This window comes from Drosophila willistoni (assembly GCF_018902025.1).
Source record: "Drosophila willistoni isolate 14030-0811.24 chromosome 2L unlocalized genomic scaffold, UCI_dwil_1.1 Seg196, whole genome shotgun sequence".
NCBI lineage: Eukaryota > Metazoa > Arthropoda > Insecta > Diptera > Drosophilidae > Drosophila > Drosophila willistoni.
Genome location: NW_025814048.1, coordinates 8,205,760 through 8,218,191, shown reverse-complemented (window position 1 = coordinate 8,218,191; position 12,432 = coordinate 8,205,760). Strand labels below are relative to the sequence as shown.

The 12,432-nt window shown below is 35.2% G+C and overlaps 1 protein-coding gene across 1 annotated transcript; it reads right to left on the bottom strand.

The window, feature by feature from the left end:
- Window positions 1–7,527: 7,527 nt before the first annotated feature.
- On the bottom strand, window positions 7,528–7,848 carry LOC124459995 (cold and drought-regulated protein CORA-like). The gene has a single exon (XM_047009971.1). The coding sequence runs from the start codon at window positions 7,846–7,848 to the stop codon at window positions 7,528–7,530; it is 321 nt and encodes a 106-aa protein (XP_046865927.1).
- Window positions 7,849–12,432: the final 4,584 nt, after the last annotated feature.

The window sequence follows — 12,432 nt, the reverse complement described above, 5'->3', positions numbered from 1 at the left end:
CTTTACTTTCACTAGGGCAATGGCAATGCAAATATACCAAATGCCAAAGACAAATAAACAAATTTTCGTTTACTTATTAACATGAATATATGTATGTTCAGCATACGCCACACACACACACAAACAGAGGAACAGCTGTCGTCTTAACTGGTAAGGAAAACGTAGAAAGGACTCTTCAATATTCTTTTGCAATTTCGATGCAATCAATACCAAAAGGAATGCCTATCAAATGCCTATACCCTAGTCCTTTGCATTGTCCTTTGAGAAAAAAAAAGAAACCTCAACCTCACAAGGTGTACATAAAAGATTATGCATGATGGCGCGTTCGATCCTTGTCCTACAGGCTACTGTAGATCATCAACCGTAGATACACAATGATTATGCAAGAAATATATCCTGACATATGTTCACCCACGAGGGGCAAAGAGAAAGTGTGAGGAGAAAGGTTTCTGGTCAAGTGTTGACCACAACAATTTAGGTAACATTTGCGCACGAGTTTGGCCAACAGATTAGGATCTCTGTGGCTGCTGTTTCACCATTTTCTAATTCAACTCGTATGGAATTTCGTATGCTAATGTATTCCACTCTCCCTTAAAAAAAAAAGGGGTGGCTCTTGCCCCAGCTAAAGTACAGCAAAACGACGCCATCTTTGAGTTTTCCCTTTTTGGGATGCTGCGTATGTGTAAGTCCATCTCCATCTCCTCCCGCTTGTCTTCATCTCTTTCCCATCTCATGTATGTATCTTACGAATGCTTGAATTTTGTATCTCTTACTCTCTGTCGTTCTTTTCGGTTGGTTTTTTTTAACCGAGTGTGGAATTTTTTGACATTTTCATTTTTTATGTGCGCTGCCATCAGACCCGGGACCCGGGACCTGGGACTGGGGACCCACACACACACATCACGCACGTATGTGAAAGCTAAAGCTCTTCTGGTTAGTCCCCCTTTTCTTTTTCTTTTTTATTTTTGGGGTTGCTTTTGCCGTCTGCCATGAGTTTTGTTGTCTTGACTGAGTTATTTTTGTTCTACACTTGCATTAAACAATACAAATAAACTTTCTCCACATATGCAAACGTGAACAATTTGACCTTTTGCATTTCTTTCAGTGTAGAAATGACAACCATTTTTTATGCATACCCATGCCTTTATTTCGATAAAGCAATTCACTAGATTTTCTGCCCGCCCGCCCTAGGCTGAATGAAAAGACGGGGAAAAAAAACTCTTTCGCCATTGAGGATGCTCCTCCTCCTCCTCAGCCATCTCCTCCTCCGCCCATTGCCAACCCAAAACGGATGCTGTTCATTGGGTAAGAGTGAAAGTGGCAAAAAAGGAGGGCAACTGTCGGATATATTTTTTTTTTTGTTGGTTTGTCGTTTACAATTTATGCTCTACGCATGCAGATGAGTTGATTCCCCATACATGGGCATATATAGAAATGAAGTTACTTACCTACATATACATATGTATATACCATATAAATACAAGAGGAACATTTGGTTTTTCCACTGTGAAATTGAGCTGTACTATGACAATTAGCCAATATGAAGTCATTAGCCATTATTTTATACTGTTTAAAGATGTCATTGAAATTACTAAATATCTATTACACCTAAAGAACTTTGTTGGTTTTCCTTGTTCATGCCACAGTCTACACTCTACAGGACATGGGTTAGTTAATATACGACTGATATTTGGGTGCATCTTGAATATAGTCGCATCTTTTATATTCAAGTGGATATGGTTCACATCTGAGTCTATGTATGCTTCACCACAAGTTTGGAATTGGTTGAGAGTTGATCCGATGACGTCTTAAAGATTCGATGGTAAACTGAAAAGCACATAAGAGAAGATGGTAAACTAAAAAGAAAAGAGTTTATAGCTTTGATTCAATATATTTGTTAGTCTTGGTTAAAAGTTCTTGGTGTCGCTGGAGTTGATGGGAAATCGGACAAAAAAGTAGACAAATTATTGATCTCACTCAGCATTTTATTTGGCTGGTTTCTTCTTTAAAAGCCTAAACGAGTCATTGGGTCTTACTTGTTTAAATGAGTATACAGTATTTGATATTCCAAATAGCGAATAGATTTACGTCTACGTTTACAACTCAATAAACAAATGACTCTCAAAACCGACTGGTGCTTGGTATTCAATGAATAGTATTCGTTTTTTGAAATAAAAAAAATCGATTTGATATTGATATTTAATAATGTCAATTTAAATGTCTACAAAAGTCTAGAATTACTTACTTAAAGAGAGAGCTTGAATTACGTGAAACAAGAACTACTATCACTGAATAAAAGTGAGAGATCAAATTGGTTTCGTTTACCTATGGAAAAAAAAAAAGTAAATTGTTTCTGTAACTGTCATGGAAATAAGATCCTGTTGGTGTATTATAGACAAATAATTAATTTTAATCTATAATTTTAATACAGAGTAGTTAGTTGTTATGAATCAGCTGAAAGAGAAATAAAAGATATTTTAAATAAAATTGTATTCGATTTTTTAAATTTCCATTTCATTAATCCAAAACATTAATATTATCCTAATAGTTTTAACATTTTTTTCGTTTACTTATGAGTTGAACTCTATTCATATTGGTTTTGGTTTGACTAACAAATATCAGGATTCGTTCAGTTAACAGAGTTCAGAGTTCAGTAACAGTTCAGAGTTGCCTTCTGAATATCTTTGTATAAGTCTCTTGATTCAAAATCGTTGATAATTATTGTCTACAATTACATACAGTCGGTGTAGAACAGGCTCATCGTTAAGAGGTTGATATCATGTATCAGATTCAGTTCTCAGTTTCTCTGTCTATATGTAAGATCCTTGCTTGGATGTGCAAAGAAGACCAATTCTACCACAAAAATGTATTGTTGTGTTTTTAACTGGGAGACTTGCTAAGTGCCTTCATTTAGAGAAGGATTGCCAGGATTAAATCTTGGTCTGCATATCAAACAAATTGAAGATGCAAAATTTTAATTTTCAATATGAAAATTTCAGATTTTTTAAAGAGCAAAACATACTTAGCTAGAGGGTTTCTGAGTACAATTTCGTAATCTGAAAATAATAATATAAAATTAGTAAATTCTCCAAGATTTACCAAAAGCATATGAATTCAAAAGCATAACGCTGAAATAAAGACACAAAAAGTATCGAAAATTTAGTTCAGTTTTCTTTATTTTCATGATCTCTGTTGTCAGTTACCTATCAACACCAGCATGTTGAACCTTTGTCCATCTGTCGATCTGTAAACTCTTAACCCTTTGCCACATCAACACAGCCATTAGTACCCAAACCCACGAAAACCTTCTCTATTCTACGGCGATTAGACAAATTTCTACACCGTAATTGCTTAGGCAACAATCAAAAATATGTCAGTAGTAAAAGGCGTCATATGCGGGTTCTCCCACGTCAATAGACGGAAGGAAAGGGGTTTGCTTTGCCAATGGAAGTGGTCAAAACTGAAACCTTACGGGGGGCGCCAACTGTTTCTTTCGTGCCTATAATTTGAATTTAATAGGAATATTATTTGTTTGTTTCCATGTTTGGTTTGTTTTTACTATTGGTAAAGTAAACTTGAACTGAACACGGAAATGAACAATTTGCCCATGGTTTAAGGGTTAAATTGATCACTAACTGAATTGTGTGCGTATGTGTGTGTGTAAATGTATCTGTATCTTTTCCTTATGTCATGTGATCTATGTCTGTTTCCATTGTCAGTTGGTTAAGCAGGGTTAATTTTCAAGTATCTCAAATTTCTTTCTGCTAGAAAGGCAATTAAAAAGGGTTCAAATGTTGATTGAGAGGAGAGAGAGAAAGAGAGAGAGATGAAGGAAAGGAAAAACGGCAAATTGTCCTTTTATATGGCAAAATTGTAATCGATTTTCTTGCATGTCTTTATATCATTTAATCAATTCATCCATTAAAAGTCAATGGCGAACCCTTTCCGCTTGTCAAAATGCCAGACAATCTATCCATCTATATAGTTATATAGATATATATGCATATTCTATATAGGCATTGGCAAGCAATTTAAATGAAATGCCGCATCAAACACGTCACCTGATGGTGAGAAACGCCAACGATGACGACCCGTTAAATGCCTTTGCGTGACAAACGCAAACTGTCAGCACCAGGAGCAGTTCCTTTCACCCCCTCCCCACCTTCCCCTCTTCTAACCATTTGACTAAACCTTCTCCTGGTCAAAATTGAACGGAACCAATACAATTTGCTTTCTTTTTTTAGCCATAAATCAAGCGAACCCCCCAAACCCAGAGAAAAAAGTTAACTTGATGATTTCGCGTTATAAACAGGCAAACCCCAAACAAAAAAAAACAGAAAACAGAAATCAAACTTAGTTTCTCCTTGTTTATGTTGCAGCTTAATAGTGTCCAATTCCAGTCGAACCCCACCCCCAACCACACCCCCTCCCCTTAACAGAATTACACAGTCACATGTGTATTAGAGGAAGGTTTTTCCTTTTTTTGTAAAACGAAAACCCAACCAAAAATAACAAAGAAAAAAAGAAAAGTCTAGTACATTTTGGGCCATTAATCAAACTATCTCACGGGAGCATCATCCACACACGAGACATGCGACGTCCGATGTCGACATCATCAGTGTGAGAGTCTGTGCCAGGGAGGGGGGGAGTATGAGGGGGCCTGCATTATTTTAGCCACAGATATTAACTTGACTTTTAATACAAGGCCACAAAAAAAGGAATAAAAAAAGCAGCCAACAGAGAGAGGAAAGGAAAAAATTGTCATGGCCATTCGTTTTTTAGCATAGCAAACAAAAACAAAACTAGAAAATTGAGATGGCAAAGAGCAAAAGGACCAATGGTACATATTTGAGCTGTCCTTTGAATACCCTGCAATAAATTCTGGGTATAACTATTAGGAGAAGAAGAAGAATATAAACATATGATATAAACATATTACTTAATATATTCGAACCTTTGTTAGTTCCTCAACTTCCCATAATAGTTATGCCCAGAATCTGTTTAGATGCCACAGCAAAGTGAAGTATTGAAACCTTTTGGATTTTAAAAATATTTACTAATGGAAGGAAGCTGCAGTAGGGAGTCTACGGGGGATGAAAAGGGGTAATAAGCACCCTCCCCCCACCAAAAAAAAATCCTATAGAAAATCAGTGTTTGGTTAAAAAACTTGACTTGGTTGAACAAAATTTTGACTGCGATATTCACAACCAAAATCAAGCGCACGATCCGCCACTGGGAAGCTGATAGATACATATGTCCACTCTAAAAAACGTCAGTTTTCTTTTGATTTCAATTTTTTAGGAAGCTAGATGGGACACTAAAATTCGAATATCTCTTGTCAGACTTAAATCTTTAAACCAATCAAAGAAGTTCCATACAAATTTTCGAGTTCGAACCCCGACATAGGTTTCCACCTGATGAAGCAATGCTAAAAAGGTAGTTCCACCGGGGATAATGGAAACGATTATGGATAACGAATAACTTTTTTTTCCATACAAATTCTGAAGTTTCTAAAATAAGATGGAGATTGAGCCTTATTATAAGATCCAGGAAGATTCAGAACCTTGATTTGAAGCTTGTTATATGAGGTCCATGAAAATATAGACTACTAAACCTGAAAGGGTTATCAGAACCAAATACAAAAAAACAAATGAATTTTAAGGTCTTAGTTATTATGGTTTGCTCTCATTCAAATGTTGCCTTTAGGTAAGAACTAATACCAAAAGGTTTAATTATAAGCAGCCTAGAAATTATTGTTAGAGGACACGTCTTCGTTAACTTAGATTTGTATATATTAAAATTTCGTATGTTATTTGTTTAAGATTATTGGAACATGTTCTAAAAGCTTCTGTGACATGGCTCATGAAGAGTAGAAGCTCTTCAGAAGCTCATGAAAACAAAATACATAAAAATGACTTCTTTCTGGAATTCGAAGTGGAGAACACTTATTTTTCCACAAGCTATTGAGCATTGGAGTTTTGTACCATCTGCAACTGAGCAGATCAAACAACTATATTGGCAGATCGAGAAACTATTGTGGAATCAGAAAATTAAGATTTTTAGCTTAGGATATTGAAGAATTTTCGAAAGTGGCTTTTTGCCAGTTTGAGGATTCATCGAAAATTAAAACAATTTATTATAAAATATCAAAGAATCTACTCAGCTTCTCGTGTTGATCAAGAATATATATACTTCATGGGGTCGGAAATGTCTCCTTCTGTACGTTACAAACATCTGACCAATTTTATAATACCCTCTGCAAAGGTATAAAAAGTTGAAGAACCTGACTTAAATTAGTCAATTTATCTAATTCGATATTTTTTTCCTTATTTTACTTGTTTAAATAGTTGTAGTTCTAGTTAAAAAATTAATAACTTTTATACTTTTGATTGAGCTACTTCTCGGGTAGGAAAGAGCATTAAAAGTTTGCTAAAGATAAGACAAATTTTTCCTCTAGCTTAGTTGACCATTTGATTAGAATGTTGCCAGGGCCAGAATGACAGGCTAAAGTACAGTTGTGTCTGCTGATACTTATGATCAAGGCAAATACTTTTTTAGAAAGAGTATTCCAGTGAATCAATTAATAAATTTCAAATTTACCCACTAAAAAACCTATGGATAATACAAAGTTTTATACAACTAAAATCAAGGAATCACAAGAAAAGCTACTCCCAAGTAGACGCCAGTCGAATGGCAGAGAGAGAGGAATAACTTTTGCCCCTGGTGATTACTCAATTTAAATGGCAACATCACGAAAAATAAGACAAAACAAAAACAAAGAGAGAGAAAGAAAATACCAAATGCCAAACAACAAATCGAAGTTAATACAATAAGATGCTAATGCATCTGCTCCCAAATGACACACAAGGCAAATGATGGCCTATGCCAGAGTGGTTAGAAAGAGAGAGAGGGGTGTGGGTTAGTAGTAGTGTGTGAGTGTGTGTGTGTGTGGGTGTTAATATTTGTATTTACACCCTTATAATGTAGCACACACACACACACTCGCTGTAATCTAAGACACACAATCGAAATTTGCCTAAAAAAATGCCACACCTCTCTGTCTCTCCGCCCCTCTCTCTTTCCCTTTCCCTTTTTGGGTGGGTTGACTTGAAATAGAGTGGGGTGGTTTAGGGAGTGAGTGGGTGGTTTTGCTTTTGGGTCACTTTCAGATAAACGCATTATGGCCAAGCAAAAGTTTTTTTTTTATGCCTCGCGTCTTTGCCATATAAGTCTATTACATAGATCATTTATTACATTGGTCCTTGGTCCTTAGCAAAGGTTCGTTTGGGTGTTGATGGCAACGTGTGTTTCTAATGTGATTTTTTATTTGTCCTCCCTCCTCTTCTCCTTCTCTCTCTCACCTAATGTGATGCCCATTTTTTGGCTTTGGACTTTATCTAACAGTTTTATCGCTGGATTGCTCAATTTTCTAGACATTTGAGTTGAGTTGAAATGGAAAATTACTGAAGATATATTATGAACTATTGCTTTAATTATATGAATTTAGTTTAATTTTGGATTGGAATTTCATTTGGAGTTGCCACCGCTACCACCTTGTCCACCCTGTCCACCTTTTCCACCTTTTCCATCTTGTCCATCTTCACCATCTTTGCCATTCTTGTTCTTGCCCTTGTCACAGCAATCATCGTGTTTTTCGTTTGTGCAAACTTTACCATTTTCAGTTTCATTGCAATGAGAATCTTTCTTTCTTGCACAACTTTCGCCGCCACCTTTACCACCTTGGCCGCCTGATCCTCCTCCTCCGCCTCCGCCTCCACCACCTCCACCGCCTCCTCCTTTGCCACCCTGACCACCACGTCCAGCCTCTCCGTCTTTGGAATTTGACATAGTTTTTTACTATTGTTTTTGCTGTGTGAAATTTGGAAAAGTAATGAAGTACAGACAGTAAAATCAAAAGTAACTATAACAACATGGGTGATCCTGGTCGCCAGGGACCAATATGAAACTCAAACTCAACTCATACCTGCATCATAATCCTCAGAGACAGAGAGAGAGCAAGAAAGAGTGGGTCAAATCAAGTGCCATTACTTGTCGAAATTCGAATCCTTCTTTTCATTTGCCAATCGTACAATTATGAAGCATCATGATCTCTCTGAAAAATAATTTACAACGCACGAATGACTTTACCAAAAAGGATTATTGTTAAGAACCTCTTCGTCTATGTCTGCTCTTGGCCAAATTAACGGGGCCGAGCTCTCATAATTGCACTTAGTGTTTTTTTAAGCCACCCACGGCTACAAAGATTGAGGTCCTTTTGGGTTAAGTAAACAATTTAACGGACCACAGACACAGAGAGAGAGAGAGAGAGATAGCAATAAGTTACTTGCAAAAAAACAGTAGAAAATCCGAGGGGAAAAAATTCCATCAACATTCTGCGTCTCGGGACTATGTTTTCTGTTTGTTCTAATTAAACGAAGCGGGCGTGGAAAATGCAACGTCATAAAGAAATATCAGGACCAAGGATTCGAACCTAGGTAGCTGCCCAATACTTCACTTTGTTTCTCCTCTTTTCACATTTTGCATAATACCCAGAGAAATCTTCAGGCTTATGCAAAAAAGGAAGAAAAGAAAAGGAAACCTTTGTTCAACTGTCAGCAGAGTCGATGAAAGAAAAACCGAAAGATTTGCAAATTCTTTTCCCGCTTGCATATCCGTGACCAATGTCCGAGATATCCTGCGGTGTGTGTGCGTGTGTGACTAGAGACTACCCAACTCTACACCTCTAGAGTCTAGACCCCATGGGTCTTTATTCTACTTTTTTCTGCACTATTTTCAATTGGCAAAGAAATATTTGCAATTTGCATTGAGAACATTTTTTTAAGGTTCTCAGGTCCCAAGGTCAAGTGGGCTGAGACGTGAGAAAAAATTGGTTTGCTTTTGGGAGTGTTTTGTTTTTTTTTTTGTATTTTCCTATTTTGAATTCTTAATTCAATATTTTGATGTTTCGCCTTGAGATAGTTATGCAACATTTTACCCAAGACCTTAAGGGTCAAGTTGGTTTTTTATTCTCCAATGTGATCTTATCTGACTTTCAAGAGATTTGTTTAGAAATAAATTTAAATTTAATTTCCATTTTCAAACGAATTTCAATTACCCATCATGAAATTTGGGAAAACTGTTATTTTTTGAGAAATTGTTTTGCCAATTGTAAAGAATGCAAGAACTTTAGTCAACCATATGTAACAACTAAAAGGAAGAAGAAAGGATATACAAAATTAAGTCAACCATAACAACTAGAAGGAACTACATAATTACTTTTGTCCTTAATGTTGAGGCTTTTCTTAAGTTGTTAAAGATTTCTGAGCTTAAGAAAGACTATAAGAAAGTTTTCATTACCATGTTATATTTGAAACTCAATAGAATTAACTTAAGTATATTAAGTCTCAATAGAATATTAAGAATATTATTTCTTGTCTGTAATTTTTTCAATATCTCGTCTAGTCACTCAAATTAAATCATAAATGTTAGGATAATGTTTTATAAAGCTTGGAATAGATTTTCACAATGTAAATTTTCCTGTATCTCCCACTTTTGGTGACTTTCTATTGCCCATCATGTTTATTTTCTTTGAATCCACTTATCATTTTTTAGCTTCTTTTTTTTGCCATAGTTGTTGCAACATAAGAATTGGTTTGGTATTTATTTAATTTAATTAAAAATGATTTCAGATTCATAAGATAAATATATAAAGGTGAGAAGAGAATACTTGTAGATTTTGGTAAAGAATTTCGAGATTCATTAACTTTTGTTAGGTTTGAGGTCTTGAATTTATTTCTATTATTTCTATATTGATATGGGAATGCTCAAATTATACATAGTACATAGTCTTATTAAGACTCAGAGCTGACATTTTCCATAAACGACACATTGAACTTACTTGGTAGACATTTGAATATTTTTTACGGACTAAATCAGTTTTTAAGCCCTCAACTTGTACTTCGTGTTTAGATCAAAATGTACACTACAAGTAAGTACTCAAGTAATCACTCAAAGAAAGAAATGAAGTAATTATACCAGGGAATAATGCATCCTATCTCTTTTCTGCCACATTAAGAAAATTGTTGTTTCGATTCAAAAAATGAAATGTTCTCAGTATTTTACAAAATCATTTAAGTACTCAAAAATGTCAATATTATAGTTATATATAGACTTTGCTAATAATTTAGCAACACAAATTTGTTTATGTGATAGCAATAAGAAAGCCAGAAAATAACTATTTCAGCATTTCACTTAATATCTTAATATCCTTATATCTATTCTAATAATTTTGAAATAAACAACAAACTGGGTGAAAAGATTAAGCAAGGAATTCCTTCTTCTTTTGAATGTTAAGATAAAAATGTAGGAAAAATAAGAAATAAAATGATATGTATTTAAAAAATTTTTTTTTTGTATTTCTAAAAGATTAACCATTTTTATTTCAACATTTTTAAGTTTCAAGGTTTTAAGGTTTAGCTAAAATTCTTAATTTTATGGAGAATAATTTCACCTTCGAATGTTCTTGGTAGTCTTTTTTAATGACTATTCCCTTTACGATCATTATGCAAAAAAAAAAAAAAACAACATTTGATAGGCTAAAAATCAATAAAAATTATGGCATAAAAGTGCAATTAATGTGCCATGACCTGACAATTGCCAATGGCTGACAGTAGAATGAAATTCACTTTGATATGCATGACCGAGCAGATCCACCATGTGTGTGTGTGTGTGTGTGTATGTATAGTGACTATCCCACTCATCCCACTCATCGGGTGTCGGGTATATAGAGGTATATATGTATACACATTAGAGCAACCCTTACATTACATTCTATATGCATAATGCCACCCCTTTTGGCAATGACGTTGGACCATGAGAAGGATAAAGGCCATCAGACACACACCCACCCCATTTGGCAGCCCTTCGTTAGTGACTAACTCCGTGGGGTTAAAACAAAAATGGCGCGTGTTTGCCTTAAAAACAAAAATTATATACACACATGTCTTGAATGTGAGTGTGTGTGTGCAGGATCAGGACTCTGGGACGTGGCATATCAATTTACGCAACATATGCAGATCCGATTAGAAGATGAAGGAAAAACAAAAGCGTAATAAAACGCGTGCCAAGGGTTCATTCTAGGATCCTGAAGATGCAACATGTCGCGTGCCCAGAAGCATCCTGCAGGATCCTTCGCCTCTTTTCCTTTTTTTTTGCCGCAGATAAAAAAATCGTTAAAAACGTGTTGAAAAAAAAAATCAAACAAAAATGTTGTGAAAATTACAGAAAAATGCAGGCAAATTTTTTTGGTTTTTTTTTTGTTTTTGCTACCCCCTTGCATCATTCTGCATGCCATCCCTTGTCATGCCAAATCCCGTTGCTGACCTCACGATGACCCCAACAACAACAAAAGAAGAAATAGGAATATAAAAGCAAGGACTGGGCCCTATTTTCATTTGATGATTTTTCGTTCGTTTTTATTCACAGAAAGCAAAGCGAGAGAGAGAGAGAGAGAGTGAGGAGAGATTGCAAACAAAAGGCTGGCGTTTTTGTGACTGATTGCATTCAACGGCCGTATATCCTGCATATCCTAAATATCCTTTTTGTACATGGCGCTACTGTGTGTGTGTGTGTGTGTGCAGTTTTAGCGCGCCATTTGCATTTCCATGCACAAAATTGTGCAGAATGCAAAATAGAAATAGAAAAAAAAGGGGGCGCCATGTTATTTATGGCAAACAGCCAAAAGAAAAAAGAAACGAAACAGACGAGTTTAAAAGGGGGTTGAGTTTAGAAGGGGACCAGACCATGGAAAAGGACAATGGACAATAGGGTGGTCATCAAATGCAAAAGTTATGAATATTCCATTCCATCGGGGTAAAAATTTTGGGATTAAAAATAGAGAATATGTAACTGAAATTTCCAAATGATATACAAAATGGTTGGCGAATGAAGAGAAACTTTAGAAGAACTAAACTATGCATTAGTTCGAGAAGAATTGGATTAGCATATAGTTTAATTTTGAGTTTTTATACAGGAGACTAGATGAAACCTTTTGCCAACTATGTTTAAAGTTTATATATCTTCCCGAGAGCTATAGATCTACTATTTATGTATCGAAAATAGAGAATAACAATGTGAATACTTAAAATTTGACAAAGCCATAATAAGTCACATAAGTACGTATAACATTTTTATGTACAGCTGGTTTTTATTTTGGTTTATACTTAGCCACAAGAATCATTTAGTTTAAACAATGGGAATTTCTCGAGACTTTTCAATTTTTGAATTTTCTTTCTTTTCTCGTTGATTTTAATACATATTTTTCATAATTTTTGACGTGGATTTTCTTAGTAAGTATGTAAATGTTGATAAACTTACTTTTTTTCTACGGCTAAAAAGTAACATCAAAATGGTTCGTTTATTGCTTTTTTTGAC